This window comes from Papio anubis, unplaced genomic scaffold (genome assembly GCF_008728515.1).
Source record: "Papio anubis isolate 15944 unplaced genomic scaffold, Panubis1.0 scaffold214, whole genome shotgun sequence".
Taxonomy (NCBI): domain Eukaryota; kingdom Metazoa; phylum Chordata; class Mammalia; order Primates; family Cercopithecidae; genus Papio; species Papio anubis.
The window spans coordinates 100,692-117,612 of record NW_022162176.1 but is presented as its reverse complement, the minus strand read 5'-3'; the positions used below and the strand labels follow the sequence as shown (position 1 = coordinate 117,612).

At 52.8% G+C, this 16,921-nt stretch overlaps 1 protein-coding gene across 1 annotated transcript; it reads right to left on the bottom strand.

Annotated features, from left to right (window-relative positions):
- Positions 1–1,035: 1,035 nt before the first annotated feature.
- LOC101020983 (serine protease 40) lies at positions 1,036–10,553 on the bottom strand. The gene is made up of 5 exons (XM_009185157.4): positions 10,397–10,553; positions 9,628–9,814; positions 6,928–7,202; positions 4,814–4,989; positions 1,036–1,509 (listed from the first exon to the last, which is right to left on the bottom strand). Exons 1-5 carry the CDS (start codon positions 10,518–10,520, stop codon positions 1,195–1,197), a joined length of 1,077 nt encoding a protein of 358 aa, XP_009183421.2. The 5' UTR covers positions 10,521–10,553; the 3' UTR covers positions 1,036–1,194.
- Between the last annotated feature and the right edge of the window lie 6,368 nt (positions 10,554–16,921).

The following is a 16,921-nucleotide window of genomic DNA, read 5'->3' as shown; positions in this document are numbered from 1 at the left end:
TCTCAAAAAAAAAAAAAAAAATTATTGTAAGGCAATGCACCCTTGTGATTACCACCAAGGTCTCTCTGCCCCTCATTTATTCTTTTTTTTAAAATGGAGTCTTGCTCTGTCGCCCAGGCCGGAGTGCAGTGGCATGATCTTGGCTCACTGCAACCTCTACCTCCCAGGTTCAAGCGATTCTCCTGCCTCAGCCTCCTGAGCAGCTGGGACTGCAGGCACCTGCCACCACGCCCGGCTAATTTTTTGTATTTTTAGTAGAGCTGAGGTTTCACCATTTTAGCAAAGATGGTCTCAATCTCCTGACCTCATGATCCGCCTACCTCGGCCTCCCAAAGTGCTGGGATTACAGGTGTGAGCCACTGTGCCCGGCCGGCTGCCGGCCTTTCATTGTAAGTTCAGGTTGGGGGTTGGGGGAGAGCTGTGGGTGAGGCCCTGTGAGAGTCCTGCTGACTCATTGGGATGCAAACCTGACTCAGACAGGTTTGCAGGTGCAACTCAGAGTCTGGGTCATGGGCTCAGTGCTGGACCAGCAAGTCCTGGGTCAGCCAAGCCGCAACCCCTACAAGCTGGAGCAAGCCACAGGGGTGGGGGCTGGGTTTCCGGAGGCAGGGAGAGGGCAGGGCTGTGAGTAGAGGGGGCAGTCAGCTGACAGCTGACCCCTGGGACAGAACTCTGGGACGGCTGACCCAAGACCTCAGCCCCCTTCACAGTTTACTCGCAGCTGTCGAGGCGAGCCTCTGTGACCTGTGTGCCTGGAAGATACGACTTCATCCCTGACCGGCGCACAGCACCTAGCTCCGGGAGGCCAGGCGGCTGCTTCCATGTGGGGAGGCCCTGGCGCCATTTTTCTGGAAGACTGCATGCCCTGGAGGACAGGAACGGGGCCTGAGTCTGCGCGACCCAACTCCCCAAGGAGAGTGACTTGGCTCCCATATCCCTGCCCAGGGAGGAGGGAGACCTGCCCTCCCTGAGGAGCTGGAGACACAGTGGAGTGTGGGAGATGGCTCTGGTGGGCCAGAAACCAGAGCAAGAAGCTTCTTGGGTGGTTTTTATTTTGTCAGGCCTGGGGCAGGGGTGGCCTTGGGTGGACAGGAGAGCCCAGAGATGGAAACATGTCAGGAGCGTGCAGAGCTCAGCAAGGAGGCCGGCCTGGGGTGGGCACACTTGTGGTTAGGAGGCCAGGGGCCCGGCCCTTCACAGGCTCCCCAGCAGAATCAGCAGCAGGAGGAGGGTGTGAGCAGCCGGAAGGGCTGCGCAGAGCCCGGGTTTATAGACGGTACCCTGAGAGGACATGCTGTCCAGGGCTGGGGGCATCTCCTGAGGAGGAGCCAAGGCAGGATCCAGAGGGGGACTCTCCCTCTTCTTCTGGCTAATCCAGTTGGTGAAGTAGGAGAGCCGGGTGAAGACGCTGGGGCCGATGGGTGAGCGGCAGTCGAGGCTCCAACTAGACAGCCCCATCAGGAACCAGGTGCCATTTAACGGGCAGACGAGGGGACCCCCGGAGTCTCCCTGAGAACAGAGAGGACATGGGTGGTGGGGACCAAGACAGGGAGGGACACGCATTGTTCGGGGCAGGAGGGGGCCTTACGCTTCTCCAGGACGGAGTGTGGGAAGCAAGGTGTGCGGCAGGTGTCCCCACTGTCTGAGTGAGTGGCGCTCATCAGTCACCTGGGCGATGTTAGAAGCCCAGACCCAGGACAGACCTCCTGGATCAAAATCTCGAAGACGGGGCTCTGAAGCCCCACTCCACAAAGCTCCCAAGGAGACCCTGGGCAGAGCCTTCAGGCTGGCAGTCACAGACCCATGAGAATAAACAGGGGATTCTAGGAGATGGACATCCAGGCCTAGCCCTCCTGACCCTAGTGGGGAGAAGGCGCCGCCTGTGGTCTCAGGGGTGGCTGGGTGCCAGCCTGGAGGGCTGGCTGCGCCTTGGCCTGAATCCTTAGCCCAGCACTGCATCCCACCAGTATTTTGTTCTTTTTTAAACTTTTTTTTTAAAAATTGAAATGGAGATGGAGATCTTGCCATGTTACCAGCTGATCTTGAACTCCTGGTATCAAGTGATCCTCCCACCTTGGCCCCCAAGGTGCTGGGATTAAATCTAGTCCCGAATCCAGATGTCCTTGACTTATTAAGGTCTCTAGTGTTCCCTCCATTTCTTAGTTGAGCTTTTCAGAAAATGCCAGGCTGTGGGATGTGCTGAGGGAAAAAGAGGTGCTGCCTGTGCCCAGCCTGGGGGTAGGGCAAGTGCCAGGGGCTCCCAGGTGAGCACGGGGGATTGTGAGTGTGGCAGGGCCCCCAAATGGGGAAGTCCCTGACATCCTGGGCAGGGCACCCCCATCCCATAGGCCAAAAAGGGAATCCCAAGGAAACAAGCATCCTCCTGCCATGCGTGCAATCAACAAGACCAAGCCTCTTCGTGTGCAGACAGCGCCGAGGAGGCCCTGAGGGACATTCCACATGAACAGACATCACAGACGTGGTGTGTGGACGGGGGCGACCTGGAAGGACCCCAGAAGGGCTGCTCTAATCCTAGAGCTGCTCTGAGCCAACACAGGAAGGAGGGGCAAGGCCTGACTGTGCCAGCCCACAGCCTTGTCAGTGGGCAGGGAACCCAGGGGACCTGGTGCAGATTCTGTCTGATAGGATGGTTCTGGCCTGAGCCCCATCAGGACACAACTGCAGGAGAAGGGATGGCAGAGGCTGGCGGGAAATGGTCAACAGACAGGACTTGCCATATCTGACCGTTTCTCTCTATCAAAGGAAATGGGCAAGACAAGGGAATCAGCCCAGTGGTACACAGTGGGCTGTTGGTGTCAGGAGGCTGAGGAGGCCGCTCCAAGGAGGACAGCAGAGAGCAGGAGGGGCCGCCCACAGTGTCTGATGGGGGATGCTGCACCAATGCCTGACGGCACGGCTGTGGCGAGGATAGAGCCCAGGAAGCAAGAGAGGGCACAGGCAGGCACCCTGGGGTGAGCCCTGCTGGGATGGGTGGGGTGGGAGGAGGTTGTGGGGAGCAGGGAGGGTGCCTGGAGGGCATTTTGTGATGGGAGTCATCAAAGAATGTTTCTGCACCATGGGGTGACCAAAGAGAGAGAAAGAGAAAGAGGGAGGTGCAAGAGAGGGAGAGGAGGCCGGGCACGGTGGCTCACGCCTGTAATCCCAGCACTTTTGGGAGGCTGAGGCAGGCAGTTCACTTGAGGTCAGGAGTTCGAGACCAGCCCAGCCGAGATGATGAAACCCCATCTCTACTAAAAATATAAAAATTATTTGGGCATGGTCGTGCATCCCAGTTACTCGGGAAGCTGCGGGAGGAGAATCACTTGAATCTGGAGGGCAGAGGTTGCAGTGAGCCGAGATTGTGCCACTGCGCTCCAGCCTGGGCCCTGTGTCAAAAAAAAAAAGACCGAGAGGATCCTGCACTTCCTCTGTGGGCCTCAGTCCCCCACTATAAAGTGGACAGATTACACACAGTGGGAGAAGACATTCATAAATATAAACATATCCAACAACGGGCTCACGTCCACAATAGACAAAGAGCTCCTATGATTCTGAATGAAAGGCAGACAATCCCATAGTTGGCAAAAAACTTGCACGGACACTTTACAAAAGAGGCAATAAACATATGACAAAGGGCTTATCTTCACTAGTCACCGGAGAAATGCACATTAAAAACCACACACAAGAGTTCATACGAAAATGGCAAGACAATTTGAAGGACTGGCAGCAACCTGAACTATCACTCACCAGCTGGTGGGAATGAAAATTGGTACAACCAGGTTGCAGAGTTTCTCAGATGATGGACGAGAGATGACCATGTGCGTATCTCATGGCAAGGCAATTCCATTGCCAGGGTGACTGATAACCAGAATGGGAACCTGCGTGCTCTGAAACGCGTACACCAGGAGGTCCACAGAAATTCTATTTGCAACAACCTCAAACGAGAACCACCCAAATGCCACGCGCACTAGAATGGGTAAGTAAATTGCAGTGTCTTTGCACAGTGGAATAGCATACGGCAATAAAAATGAACAATACCGACTGCACACCAGATGGATGCAGCCCACAGACACAACATTGACTAAGCGGACCAGGCAAAAGCTTGCATACCATACGGCTTCACTCAGCTAAAAGTCCCCACATGAAGCCATGGTGCTTTAGAAAGCAGGCAGGGTTAGCGTCAGGAATGAGGCACGGATAAAACCCATGGGTGCCAGGTACATGAGTGGTCAGTCTCTGAAAATTCCTCCGCAGGACACTTGTACTTATGCCCTTCCCTGTGCATGGTGTGCTTCAACAAGGTGGTTTTTTTTGGTTTTTTTTGTTGTTGTTGTTGTTGTTTTTGAGATGGAGTCTTACTCCATCACCCAGGCTAGAGTGCAGTGGAACGATCTCGGCTCACTGCAACCGCCGCCTCCCGGGTTCAAGCGATTCTCCTGCCTCAGCCTCCCGAGTAACTGGGACTATAGGCACACGCCACCATGCTTGGCTGATTTTTGTATTTTTAGTAGAGATGGGGTTTCACCATGTTGGTCAGGCTGGTCTCGAACTCCTGACCTCAGGTGATCCACCCGCCTCAGCCTCCCAAAGTGCTAGGATTACACATGTGAGCCACTGTTTACCCGGCCAACAACGCTTCTTAAAAGATACAAATAAAACGGATGGGCCAGTGCTTTTTGGGAGTTTCTGTCCTGGCTCTGACACCTCAGGCTTGGCTGGGCTCGGGAAGAAGTCAGGGCTGGGGCAGGGTCCAGAGGAGACCCTGTGGCAGAGGCCCGGGACAGCACAGGCGAGAGAGATTGAGCCCACTCACCCGGCAGATGGCCTTTCCTGTTATGAGGTCCCCAGCGCACAGCATGTCCTCGTGGATGGTGTAGTCACCGCTGCTTGGCTGGCCGGGGTACTGGGGCTGGAAAAAGGATCTGCAGACACTATTTTCCATGACACCGACCTCTGCCTCCTGAAGCTGGAAGGGCTCAGGCAGGAAGACTGTGGGAGGAGGTGTCAGATGTGCAGCCAGAGGGAAGCCCTCCCTTCCCAGCCCGCTCACCCAGGGAGGGCACCACCAAGACGAGGGGACAGGCAAAGGGGAAGGGCCTGCAGTAAGACGAGCCAGGACGGAGGCCAATGTGGCTGCAAGGGAGCAGGCGTGGGGTGAAGGGTGAGGCGCAGCCGCCTCGGGGCCCAGAGCGGGGGCCCTCCTAGCCAGGATGTGGTGTTGGAGGTGTCATTCCAAGTGCACTGGGACACAATAGAAGGGTCTTATGCATCAAAAACAAGCCCTCTGGCTGCTAAGAGGAGGCAGAGCTGGAGGCAGGGAGGGTGGCAGCTGGAGTGGCAGCCTGGCTGGTGGCATAGCTAGCAGGTGCTGGGCAGGCTTGAGCAGTGTGACAAATCAGACACGCCCTTCCTCAAGGAGCAACTGGTCTGGGGACACTTGGGCTATGGTTCCAGCTGTCACCCCCAGATCTGGCCTGGGGTCCCCATGTGGGCAAAGCCTGATGACAGGGGCCCACCCCTGCACAATGCCTGCCCTGTGTGGGCCTCATGGGTCCTTGGGGGCTGCTGGTGTGTGGAGAGAGAAGGATGACTGGAGCCCAGATCTCTCATCAAGGTCAATGGCTCTCTGCTCGGAAGCTGCTCCAACTAACTGATGACTTCCCCAGGCCCTAACTCCTCCTCTCCCACCTGGAGAATCTTCTCTGCCCTGATTCTTAGAGAATGACAGTCCCTGGGAGGCCGAGGCGGGTGGATCACCTGAGGCTGGGAATTCGAAACCAGCCTGACCAACATGGAGATACCCCATCTCTACTAAAAACACAAAATTAGCCAGGTGTGGTGGCTCATGCCTGTAATCCTAGCTACTCAGGAGGATGAGGAGGAGAATCGCTTGAACCGGGGAGGTGGGGGTTGTGGTGAGCCAAGATCATGCCATTGCACTCCAGCCTGGCCAACAAGAGCGAGACTCCATCTCAAAAAAAAAAAAAAGTTGGAGAACGACAGTCCCAGGAGGCTGTCTTTGGAGGACCAGCTGCTCTCATGACTAGGGCCGTGTGACTGATATTCAGCGGCAAGGGCAGGGAGGCCAGCTCTGGCCTGCTCATGGAATGCCTGTCTTAAACGCCTCCTCTGAGATAGTCTGTCAAATGATGACCCCACAAATAATTCCAAATTGCCATTCCACTGTTTTGCACTCATCACTATATTTTCCTAAATCAAAAGCATTTACTCTTTTGCTGGAGTCTTTACCTAACATTTCTTCCCTCTCAGTCTACAAATATACAAATATATGACAAATATGCTAGGCGAGCAGCGAGGTTCACATCCACAGAGGTGAGTGTTCTTCAGACATAAACACCTGGGCCGAGGACAGACCTGCTCTCTCTTTTTTTTGTTTTTGAGACAGAGTCTTGCTCTGTTGCCCAGCTGGAGTGCGGTGGTGTGATCTCGGCTCACTGCAACCTCCGCCTCCCTGGTTCAAGCGATTCTCCTGCCTCAGCCTTCCCAGTAGCTGGGATTACAGGCACCCGCCACCACGCCCAGTTAATTTTTGTGTATATATATATATAGTTTTTTTTTTTTTTAAGTAGAGATGGGGTTTCACCATATTGACCAGGATGGTCTTGATCTCTTGACCTCGTAATCTGCCCACCTCGGTCTCCCAAAGTGCTGGGATTACAGGCGTGAGCCACGGCACCCGCAGGCCTACTCTTACTTGCTACTGATGCCCAGCACCTTCCACCGCCATGGAAGCTCCAGGGCGCTTGGTGAGGCCCTGGAGGAGGTCAGACCGCAGCAGGCCCTTGTCGTCAGGGTGGAGTCAGTAACATTCAGAACCAGGGAACCCTGAATGGCTCAGAGTCAAAGAGCCCAAGTGCCTGCCTCCAAAAGTGGGAGATGCTCAGGCCACTTGACTGCACTGCTCACCATCCTCGGTGACCATTCCCCAACCAGATATCCAGCAGGAGCTGTCAGGGGCCAACGATGTGGTGGGTTCCGGAAGGCAGGCGGGGAGGATGTGGGAGCTGAATTCCACAGGACGGTGCAGCTGCAGCAGGGTGATGTCACTCCCCATGCGGTGCCACTTGTTATAGTCAGCGTGCACCATGATCCTGTTCACTGTCATCTGCCGGCTGTGCTCTGTGGGATGGCTTAGCTGGTTGTACCCAAGTAGGATCCGGTAATCAGACGGGTTAGTGGACCTGTTGTGGGGAGGCTCCTCTGAGTGCTGGGCCGGCACCCTCACCCTGGCTGCCCACCTGGCAGGCACCCAGACCCCACCGTCACTCTGGGGTTACTCTCTCCTCCCTTCCTCATGTCAGAGAGCCCTGCTTTGGTCTTGACAAGAGCTTGGGGGCCTTCGGGACACTTGGCCAGGGATGATTCCTGTGGCTTTCTCAGCATGCCCCAGACTCAAAGGAGTCGAGAATCTTAGTGCAGAAAACACTGGGGGTGCATTACGTCACCCCTTCATTTCAGAAGAGAAGAGACTTGGCTCATTCCTAGCTCTGACCAGAACCCTCCTCAGGCCCCATGACCTACAGTAATTCTCAAAGACCCTATTTCCCTAGCCAGTATGCTCCACCCCCTTCTCCCCAGTCCTCGTGCACCACCATCTCCAAGGCTGCCCCACCTGGTGACGGGAACTCAGCAGGTATTGGTGGAGCACATGGAGGAGTTCATGGAACTGAACTTGTTTCCAGAAAACAAGTGACTTTCCAACCCACAGGTCCTGGCTGTATGGTCCTCCTCCCCCCACATGCCTGCATCCACCTCCCCAAAGGCCTCTCCTGCTCCGAGCCGCTGTCTGGTGCAGGGTCTACCATGGTCCTGGTCTTGTGCATCACTTTCCTGACAGGATGAGAAGCCTCAGGGTGGGGCTTGCATCTCTGTGTACCGCACAGTGGGCCTGACTTGAGGCCTGGCACCTGCGCGTGCTGAATAAATGAGTGGGATCTGAGGAGGATGCTACAGCCAGCTATGTCCAAAGCTCTGGCTTCTGGCTCAGAATTTGACATCCTCCCGACTCCCTCAGAGCACACAGCAAGCCCAGGAAGCACTGGAGGAGTAACTGAGTCTCCTGACCCTCTCTGCCTCACACCTCCTGGGACAGAGGCCGTCTGTTTCATCTTTCACTCTCATCTGTGGGGACGGTGGCACATAATTCTCCAGAAGTGACAAAACCCCCCTGGCTGGACATATAGAGTCGCAGGACCCTTCTGGGGAAGAATGTGCCAGCATGTGTGGGTAGCCAGGACGTAGGGGAGCCTTCGGCAAGTGTTCCCTGGACAGCCTGCAACGAGCGCTGGCTGGAAGGGGCCAGGCACTCGACCATGCATGCCTGGCCCTGGGAAGCCCTGGAACTGTCACTCTGTCTCATCACCTGAAGCGTGCGTCAAGTGTGTGTGACCTGGGATGCTGCACACCCACTACCACTTACACAAGAAAAACCGCGGCCCACTGAGATTGTGTGGATGGCCTAGAGCTGGGCAAGATGCAGAAACCAAAGCTCACACTGAGTGGAACATCAGGATTTTGATTCCTAAAGTTTACAGCAGATGGAGAGTGGGCTGGAGGTGGTTCCCTTTAGAAATAAAGTCTGTTTTCCTCTATTTATTGATAATCCCAATTAGAGTGGATTAATTTTCATTTAGCTATTTATTTTATTTTGTTCTATTTTATTTTATTTTTGAGACAAGATCTGGCTTTGTGGCCCAGGCTGGAATGCAGTGGCACAACCACATTTCACTGCAGCCTCAACCTCCCTGGGCTCAGGTGATCCTCCTGCCTCAGCCTCCTCAGTAGCAAGGACCACAGGCATGCCCCGTCGTATTTGGCTGATTTTTTATTTTTAGTAGAGATGGGGTTTTGCCATGTTGCCCAGGCTGGTCTTGAACTCTTGGGCTCAAGCAATCCACCCGCCTTGGCCTCCTAAAGTGCTGGGATTACAGGTGTGAGCCACCGTGACAGGCCTTAACTATTTATTTATTTTTACTTTTAATTATTTACTTATTTTCAGACAGGGTCTCATCCTGTCGCCTGGGGTGGGGTGCAATGGTGTGATCACAGTCACTGCAGCCTTGGCCTCCCAGGCTCAAGTGATTCTCCCGAGTAGCTGGGAGTACAGGCGCACACCACCAGGCCTGGCTAAATTTTGTGATTTTTGTAGAGATGAGGTGTCACTCTGTTGCCCAGGCTGATCTGGAATTCCCGGACTCATACAATCCTCCCACCTTAGCCTCCCGAAGTACTAGAATTACAGGTGTGAGCCACCACACCCGGCTCCATTTAGCTGTTTCAAAGTCATGTGCGTGTAATGAGACAACCACACCATCTTAGCAGGTTGACCAATGTGGGGTGGAGTGACGGGGGGGGGATGCCCAACCCCAGAGTGAGAGATGAGGTAGGATCCTTTGCCTGGGAGATGCCACACACTTGGTCAGGAGACTGGAGCAGTCTGATGCGCAGGGACAGCATTCCAGGCACAGGGCACTGCTGGGTCAAAGGCAGGACACCCGGGGGCAGCAAACTGTCCCAGAACAAAGCCTACAAAGAAAAGGCTGCGCCCTCACTTTGGACTTCCCTCTCGCGTGCCCTCCCACAGCAGGGCCCTGAGGGAAGGTGCACCTTTGGAAGCAGTGAGCAGCAGAGGCCACCCAGTTGCTGTCGATGAGGGCAGCGCCGCAGATGTGCCTGCCTAGATAGAGTAGACTGGCCTGCCATGGCCACCGCTCAGGTTCCGCCCTCTGGCCTCCAAAGATCTTCCCGGTGGGCCTCCCGGAGGAATTCCCGCTGAATCTGGTCTTCCCACACACTGTAGAGACAGCCCAGCAGTGAGGTGCCTGCATGAAGGACGCCAGCCCCTGGTGCCCCCAAATGTCAGGATTAACAGGACCCGGGGCCGCCGTGCCCCTCCTCTCACTTCACAGGAGGGACATGTCCAAGGCTCAGGGTGAAGCCACGCGGCCCATGGGACAGCACCACCTGGATGACCCGGGAACACACAGCCCAAGGCCCCCTGTCAGGGGCGACGGCCGGTGGGGCTGGGGGGTGAGCACTGGGCCCGGCTTCTCCCAGGCCTCATGCCGGTGTGTGTTGGCTCAGAGGCTGCAGAAGGGTTGCACCGCTCCACCGCGCGGCCCCTGAGCGGCTGTGCCCTCCCTTCCCGGCCCAGTGCGCCCCCGGACTGCAGAGGCCTGAGATCCAGCCCCGCAGGGCCAGCGCGGGAGCCCCATCCTCTCCGCTCCTTCCAAGGCGCCTTCCTCCCAGGGCCCGGGAGCCAGACCTGCCCGGCCGGGCCCTCCGGGCGGGTGTCCGCGTCGGGCGGCAGGGCAGGGCCACGAGAGGCGGGCGACCTCCGCTCCTCGCTCCGTCCGGGCCACCCCCGCCCGCTCACCTGCAGAGAGGGACGAGGTGGACGGGAAGCGCAGCAGCAGGAGGAGTGGCCAGAGGATCGCGGCGGCCAGCGCGCAGGGTCCTCGCCGGCCCCGGCCTGAGCGCTCTGCCCCCGCGTCCCTCATCCGGCCGGTGGCCTGGGCGTCCTCAACGGGGCGGAGAGCGCGGCGCGTGGCCAACCGCGGGGCTCCGGGAAACCGCCCGCGGCCATCGGGGTGCTGGGACCCGATCCCAGGCGGGCGGGTGTGGGGAGCCCGGGCTCGTGGGAGGCAGGGGTCACTGGGAACCCCCAGAGCGTCACAGGGCCCCTCCCTCCCGGAACTCCACTGTGCAGAGGAGACATGAAGGCAACTATGGCCCAAGCGCAGAAATATACAGTAATGGTGAGAGGGCGAGTGCTTACATCATGTCATCAAGCATTTCCAGCTAACCCACTCCTCCACAAGGACGCCGGCCCTGGGATTAGGTCAGGCCCACCAGGGACAATATAATATCCTTTTCTTAAACTTCAGCGTGCCACAGTCATGAGAGGCCTGTGCGGTCTCAGCCACAGGTCCCTCCACACTCAACAGGAGGGTCATAGACAACAGCTGGGTGGCAGGGAGTCATCTGAGAATTCTGCCTAACACAACCTCCGGCCTCCAGTGACGCATGTCCCTCCCAATCCCCAAAATGTATTCAGCATACCTCAAGGTTACCAAGAGCCTCATCCTGTTACCGGAACAGGGCCTGATTCAGACATGAAGAGAGGAATTCGGGCGGTCCATAAAGTGAAAGCACGTTTCTTAAGAAAGTAAAGGAATAAAAGAATGGCTACTCCACAGGCAGTTGCCCATTTTTATGGTTATTTCTTGCTTATATGCTAAACAAGGGGTGGATTATTCATGAGGTTCCAGGGAAAGGGATGGACAGTTACCGGAACTGAGAGTTCCTCCCTCTTTTAGACCATATAGGGTGACTTCCTGACCTTGCGGTAAACTGTCATGGCACTGGTGGGAGTGTCTCTGAGCATGCTAATGTATTATAACTAGCATATAATGAGCATTGAGGACCACCAGAAGTCACTCTCGTCGCCATCTGGGTTTTGGTGGGTATTGGCTGGCTCCTTTACCCCAACCTATTTTAACAAGATCTTTATGACTTGTATCTTTTGCCTACCTCCTATCTCATTCTGTGACTTAGAATACCTAACCTCCTGGGGGCCGGGCATGGTGACTCACACCTGTAATCCCAGCACTTTGGGAGGCCAAGGTGGGCAGATCACCTGAGGTCAGGAGTTCCAGACCTGCCTGGCCAACATGGTGAAACCCCGTCTCTAATAAAGATACAAAAATTAGCAAGGCATGGTGGCAGGTGTCTGTAGTCCCAGCTACTCGGGAGGCTGAGGCAGGAGAATAGCTTGGACCTGGGAGGCAGAGGTTGCAGCAAGCCGAGATCACACCACTGCACTCCAGCCTGGGTGACAGAGCTAGATTGTCTTTAAAAAGGCCGAGGTATGATGGCTCCATGTAATCCCAGCACTTTGGGAGGCTGAGGCAGATTGGATCCTGCCAAGTCAGCAGATCCAGAGACCATCTGGCTAACTGCAGGTGAAGCCCGTCTCTACTAAAAGTACAAAAACATAGCCCGGGGGTGGTGGCAGGTGCCTGTAGTCCCAGCTACTCGGGAGGCTGAGGCAGGAGAATGGCGTGAACCTGGGAGGCGGAGCTTGCAGCCAAGATTGCGCCACTGCACTCCAGCCTGGGTGACAGAGTGGCAAGACTCCCGCTCAAAAAAAAAAAAAAAAAAAAAAAATGCCTAACCTCCTGGGAATGCAGCCCAGTAGGTCTCAACCTCCTTTTACCGGCCCCTATTCAAGATGGAGTTGCTCTGGTTCAAACGCCTCTGGCAATCTCATTAGAGTCTCAGCTTAAAATTCAAAATCTCACCATCTACATCTAAATAGAATTATCTCATCAGCTCAAAATCCACAATGTCATCATTTAAATACTTCAGATGGAATATAGATCAGGTTCCCAGCTGTAATCTGCTAAATACAGCTCTTGAGCACAATTCTTCCTGACCTGTGGACCTATGAAACGAAAGAAACTTCCTACCCCAACATTCTGCACATACAGTGGCAAGACTGGCACAGCATGATGCTCAAAAGGAGGTTGGGGGAATGGACAGTAAAAAGCAGTGACTAGTCCATAGCAGCTTTTATATCCTTCTGGAACAAACTCCATTAGGTTTCAAGGCCTGGGAGAAAATCCTCTGTGGCTCTCAGCTCGGGTCATCCTTCCTTTTTCATGCTAAGTAGCACGGTTGCATTCAAGTAGTTCTACTGCCTTGCTTCCTGCAAGTGGAATTCTGGGGGCCTTCTTTCATTGTGTACTTTCCCTGTCCCTGTCAGTATGAGCTGGGAATATTCTGCTGAAATAAACATCTCAAGAACCTCATAGTCCTTGTGTGTTTCACCAGTTTCACTTCATTAGATAAAGTCACATGCACAATCTTTTTGAGATAGTCCCTCCTCCACCTGGCCTCCTGCTGAGATGGCAGCGTCCTTGGGGCCCTCTGTTGTGACTATACCTCAATGTCTTGAAAGGGCCCTTGGATGGACTGACTATTCTGACCTCTTGGTCTTTCTGGGGTCTTAGCAGAACATTAGAGTGTCAGACTTTTCTCTGTGCCATGGTTTCAGCGACCATCTCTGACCTTTAGCATCTTTTGACATCTGGAGAGGCTAAGAATTTTCGAAACCTTCCAGTCCTGACTCCTTTTGGTTTAGCAGTTCTTCCCTCAGTTTATCCCTCTTCCTTCACCTTTTGCTATAAGTAGCAAGAAGAAACCAGGTAGCACCTCAAAGCGTTGCTTAGAAATCTCCTAAGCCACATGAAACTGCCTTTGCAAAATTATAACTGTAAGAGAAATCTGACATAGTTGACTCCATCTTGCTTCTGACCTCCAAGCTGTCCTTGGTCATTCCTGGGGCTAAGCCAAGCTAACTTTAAGAAGAATTTAGTTTATAGTTTAATTTGAAAGCAAGGATAATAATAGTTCCTCCCTAAAACTAATCCCTTCCTTGCTCAGGGACTGAAAACCACCTTTGGTAAGACTAATGAAAGGCCACAAGAATAGGATTATGGGAGGGGACTGAATTCTGATAAGGTAGGCATAGTTTCTATAATCCCTTACAGCTCAGGAGTCACATGGCCGGAGGTCACAAGATTTGTGACTCTCCCAGTTGCTCCTACAATGTCACTATTGTAGAACCTGAGATTTTTTTTTTTTTTTTTCGGCTTTTTTCAGACTGACCCCACCTGGACTTGTGACTCATGACTCAAATGGCCCTGTGGTCCCACCCAGAGGTGGGCTCAGTGCACAAGGACCATTTTCCACACCTCTGTAATTTCATCACCAACCAATCAGCTGCACTTATTCCCTAAACCCCATGCCCATCAATTGCCCATAAAATCCCCTGGCCTCTGAGCCTACAGGGAGACCAATTTGAGTGAGAATGCCAGTTCTCCTGTGTGAGCTGGGCCCTGGTCAATGAAAGTCTTTCTCTACTGCAACAGCACGGTCTCAGGAGTTTGATTTTGTCTGTGCAGCAGGCAGGAAGAACCTATCTAGCGATTACACATACGTGCAAACGGGCCCCTGAAAGTTTGCTCCTCACACAGCAGCGGGAAACAGTTTCTGCTGTGACACCATCAGGACCTACCCCATTTCCAGTAGCATACCCCCCGCCTGCTAAGCTGTCAACCACAGAAGCCTTAAAGTCTATATTTCTATGCACAGTCTATCCAAGGAAATAGAGGCCTTCTCTAAGGTAATTCAAGTTTTTTAAATGATGTTCCTCAAAATATTTCCAGGCCCCACCCATTGCCCAGTTCCAAAACTACTGGCATATTTTTAAATGTTTCTTACAGCAGCACCTCATTCCTGGAACCAAAATTCCTATTAGTGTTCTGTTGCTGTGAAGGTTTTAACCTCATGTCTTAAAACAACACAAATATATGACCACACCATGCCCGGTAAGGAGTCTGCCATGGCCCAACTTGGTTCTCTGCTGAAGGTCTCATGCTCAAGATGTCGACTGGCCACAAGCTCTCTGAAGGCTCTGCAGAAGAACCTGCCTTCCAGCCCATTTAGGTTGTTGGCAAAATTCCCTTTCTTGCAGTTGAATGACTGAGGCAAGCGCTGGTTTGCTAGTTGTCAACTCCTAGAGGCCACTTGGCTGCTTCCCACAGGCGCTCTCACAATACCGCAGCTTCCTCCTTCAGGGATAGCCTCAGGATCTCTTGCATCAAATCCTTCCTAGGCTTCTAGGAATCTCTGACTTCTCTTGTCTGTGACCTCCAGACCCAGATACAAAGGACTCCCATGATTTGGTCAGAACTTTCAAGGACATCACCCTTCCTTAATCAATAATCTCCCTTTCTTAAAGTGCTATGTGATTAACACAGTCACGAGACTGATAGCCCATTATATTCACAGTCCCTCCCACCCTTGCGGGAGGAATTATATAGGATGTGGGTTGTTGAGGGTTATCTTAGAATTCTCCCTACCACAGTCTCCTCTGAGACAGATTCTGCCAACGCAGACACAAGAGTTTCATTCAAAAGCTCAATCTCTAGCAGAAGATGCAGAAAAGTAAATTGATACTTTCCTTTTTTTAATTTTTTTTTTTTTTTTTTGAGACAGAGTCTTGCTTTGTTGCCCCGCCTGGAGTGCAGTGGCACCATCTCAGCTCACTGCAACCTCCACCTCCTGGACTCAAGCCATTCTCCTGCCTCAGCCTCCCAAGTAGCTGGGATTATAGGCACATGCCACCATGCCCAGCTATATTTTGTATTATTAGTACACTATGTTGGCCAAGCTGGTCTCGAACTCCTGACCTCAGGTGATCTGCCCACCTGGGCCTCCCAAACTGCTGGGATTACAGGCATGAGCCACTGTGCTCAACCCGTTTTTTGTTTGTTTGTTTGTTTGTTTGTTTGTTTGTTTTTAAACAGTTTCACTCTTGTAGCCCAGACTGGGGTGCAATGGTGCAATCTCGGCTCACTGCAACCTCTGCTTCTTGGGTCCTGGGTTCAAGGCTGGTCTTGAACTCCTGACCTCAGGCGATCCACCCACCTTGGCCTCCTAAAGTGCTGGGATTACAGGAGTGAGCCACTGCACCTGACCAACTGATGATTTCAATGTACTGTGAAAAGAACCAGAATAAACATAGGCACAAGAGTCTCAAGTTTACACACGAACAATAATGTGTTTCTAATGTATCTACTTTCATCTACCCTTTTAAAAAATACTTGATCTTTTTATACTCTCTGAACCGTTTTTTTTTCTTTGTAAATCATTCATCTGGTAAGAGGTTAATATCCAGAATATTTTCTTTTTAAACTTCTACAACTGAACAACAAAAATCAAAGAACCCAATTCAAAAACTGGCAAAGGACTTGAATAGACATTTCTTTTTTTTTTTTTTTTTGAGACAGAGTTTCGCTCTTGTTGCCCAGGCTGGAGTGCAGCAGTGTGATCTTGGCTCACCGCAACCTCTGCCTCCCAGGTCCAAGTTATTCTCCAGTCTCAGCCTCCTGAGTAGCTGGGATTACAGGCACCTGCCACCACCCCCAGCCAATTTTTTTTGTATTTTTAGTAGAGACAGATTTCACCATATTGGCCAGGTTTGTGTTGAACTCCTGACCTCAGGTGATCCATGTGCCTCGGCCTCCTAAAGTGCTGGGATTACAGGCGTGAGCCACTGCATCTGGCCTTGAATAGACATTTCTCTAAAGAAGATATACAAATAGCCAATAGCATATAAAAAGATGCTCAACATCACTAAACATTAGGGAAATGCAAATGAAAACAATGAGATACCACCTCACATTCATTGAAAACACAGAAAATAAAAACTGTTGGCGAGGACGTAGAGAAAGCGGAACCTGTGCCTGCTGTTGGCGAGGACGTAGAGAAAGCGGAACCCCGTGCCTGCTGTTGGAAATCGAACACGGTGCAGATGCTGTGAATGCCAGTTCCTCAAACAATTGAACATCAAATTAAAAAATAAAACTTCAACTTCACTGAACATTTAAACATAAAAGTTTGGCAGTTCCTCGAAAAATTAAACAGAATTACCTTTTGGTTCGCAATTCCGCTTCGGGGTATACACCCGGAAGGATTGAAAGTAAGGTCTTGAAGTGACAACTGTCTGCCTAGAAGCATCACTCACAAAGCCCAGAGGTGGAATCAGCCCAAGCGTCCGTGTGTAGACGAATAGATACATAAAACGTGGTATAGTCTTCGCCCTTGAAAAGGAGTGAAGTTCTGATGCATAATACAACGGCTGAACTTTAAAGACGTTACGTTAAGTGAAAGAAGGCAGCCACAGCAGCACCGGCACTATGGGGCTCCAGTCCCATTCGTTGTGTCTGCAGAGGCCCCGAGAGGCCAGAGAACTAGAGACAGGAAGTAGAATGGTGGGAGCTGCAGGGAGGGGAATGTGGGGTTTGTGCCGAATGGGGGCCGAGTGTCAGTC

Coding starts and splice junctions, on each gene's coding strand:
- LOC101020983 (XM_009185157.4), bottom strand. CDS start 10,520: ATGAGGGACGCGGGGGCAGAGCGCTCAGGCCGGGGCCGGCGAGGACCC. Junction 7,203..9,627: donor GCTGCTCACTGCTTCCAAAG/GTGCACCTTCCC, acceptor TCCCCACAACAG/GTCCACTAACCCGTCTGATT. Junction 4,990..6,927: donor GGGAATGGTCACCGAGGATG/GTGAGCAGTGCA, acceptor CTCCTCCCACAG/TCTTCCTGCCTGAGCCCTTC.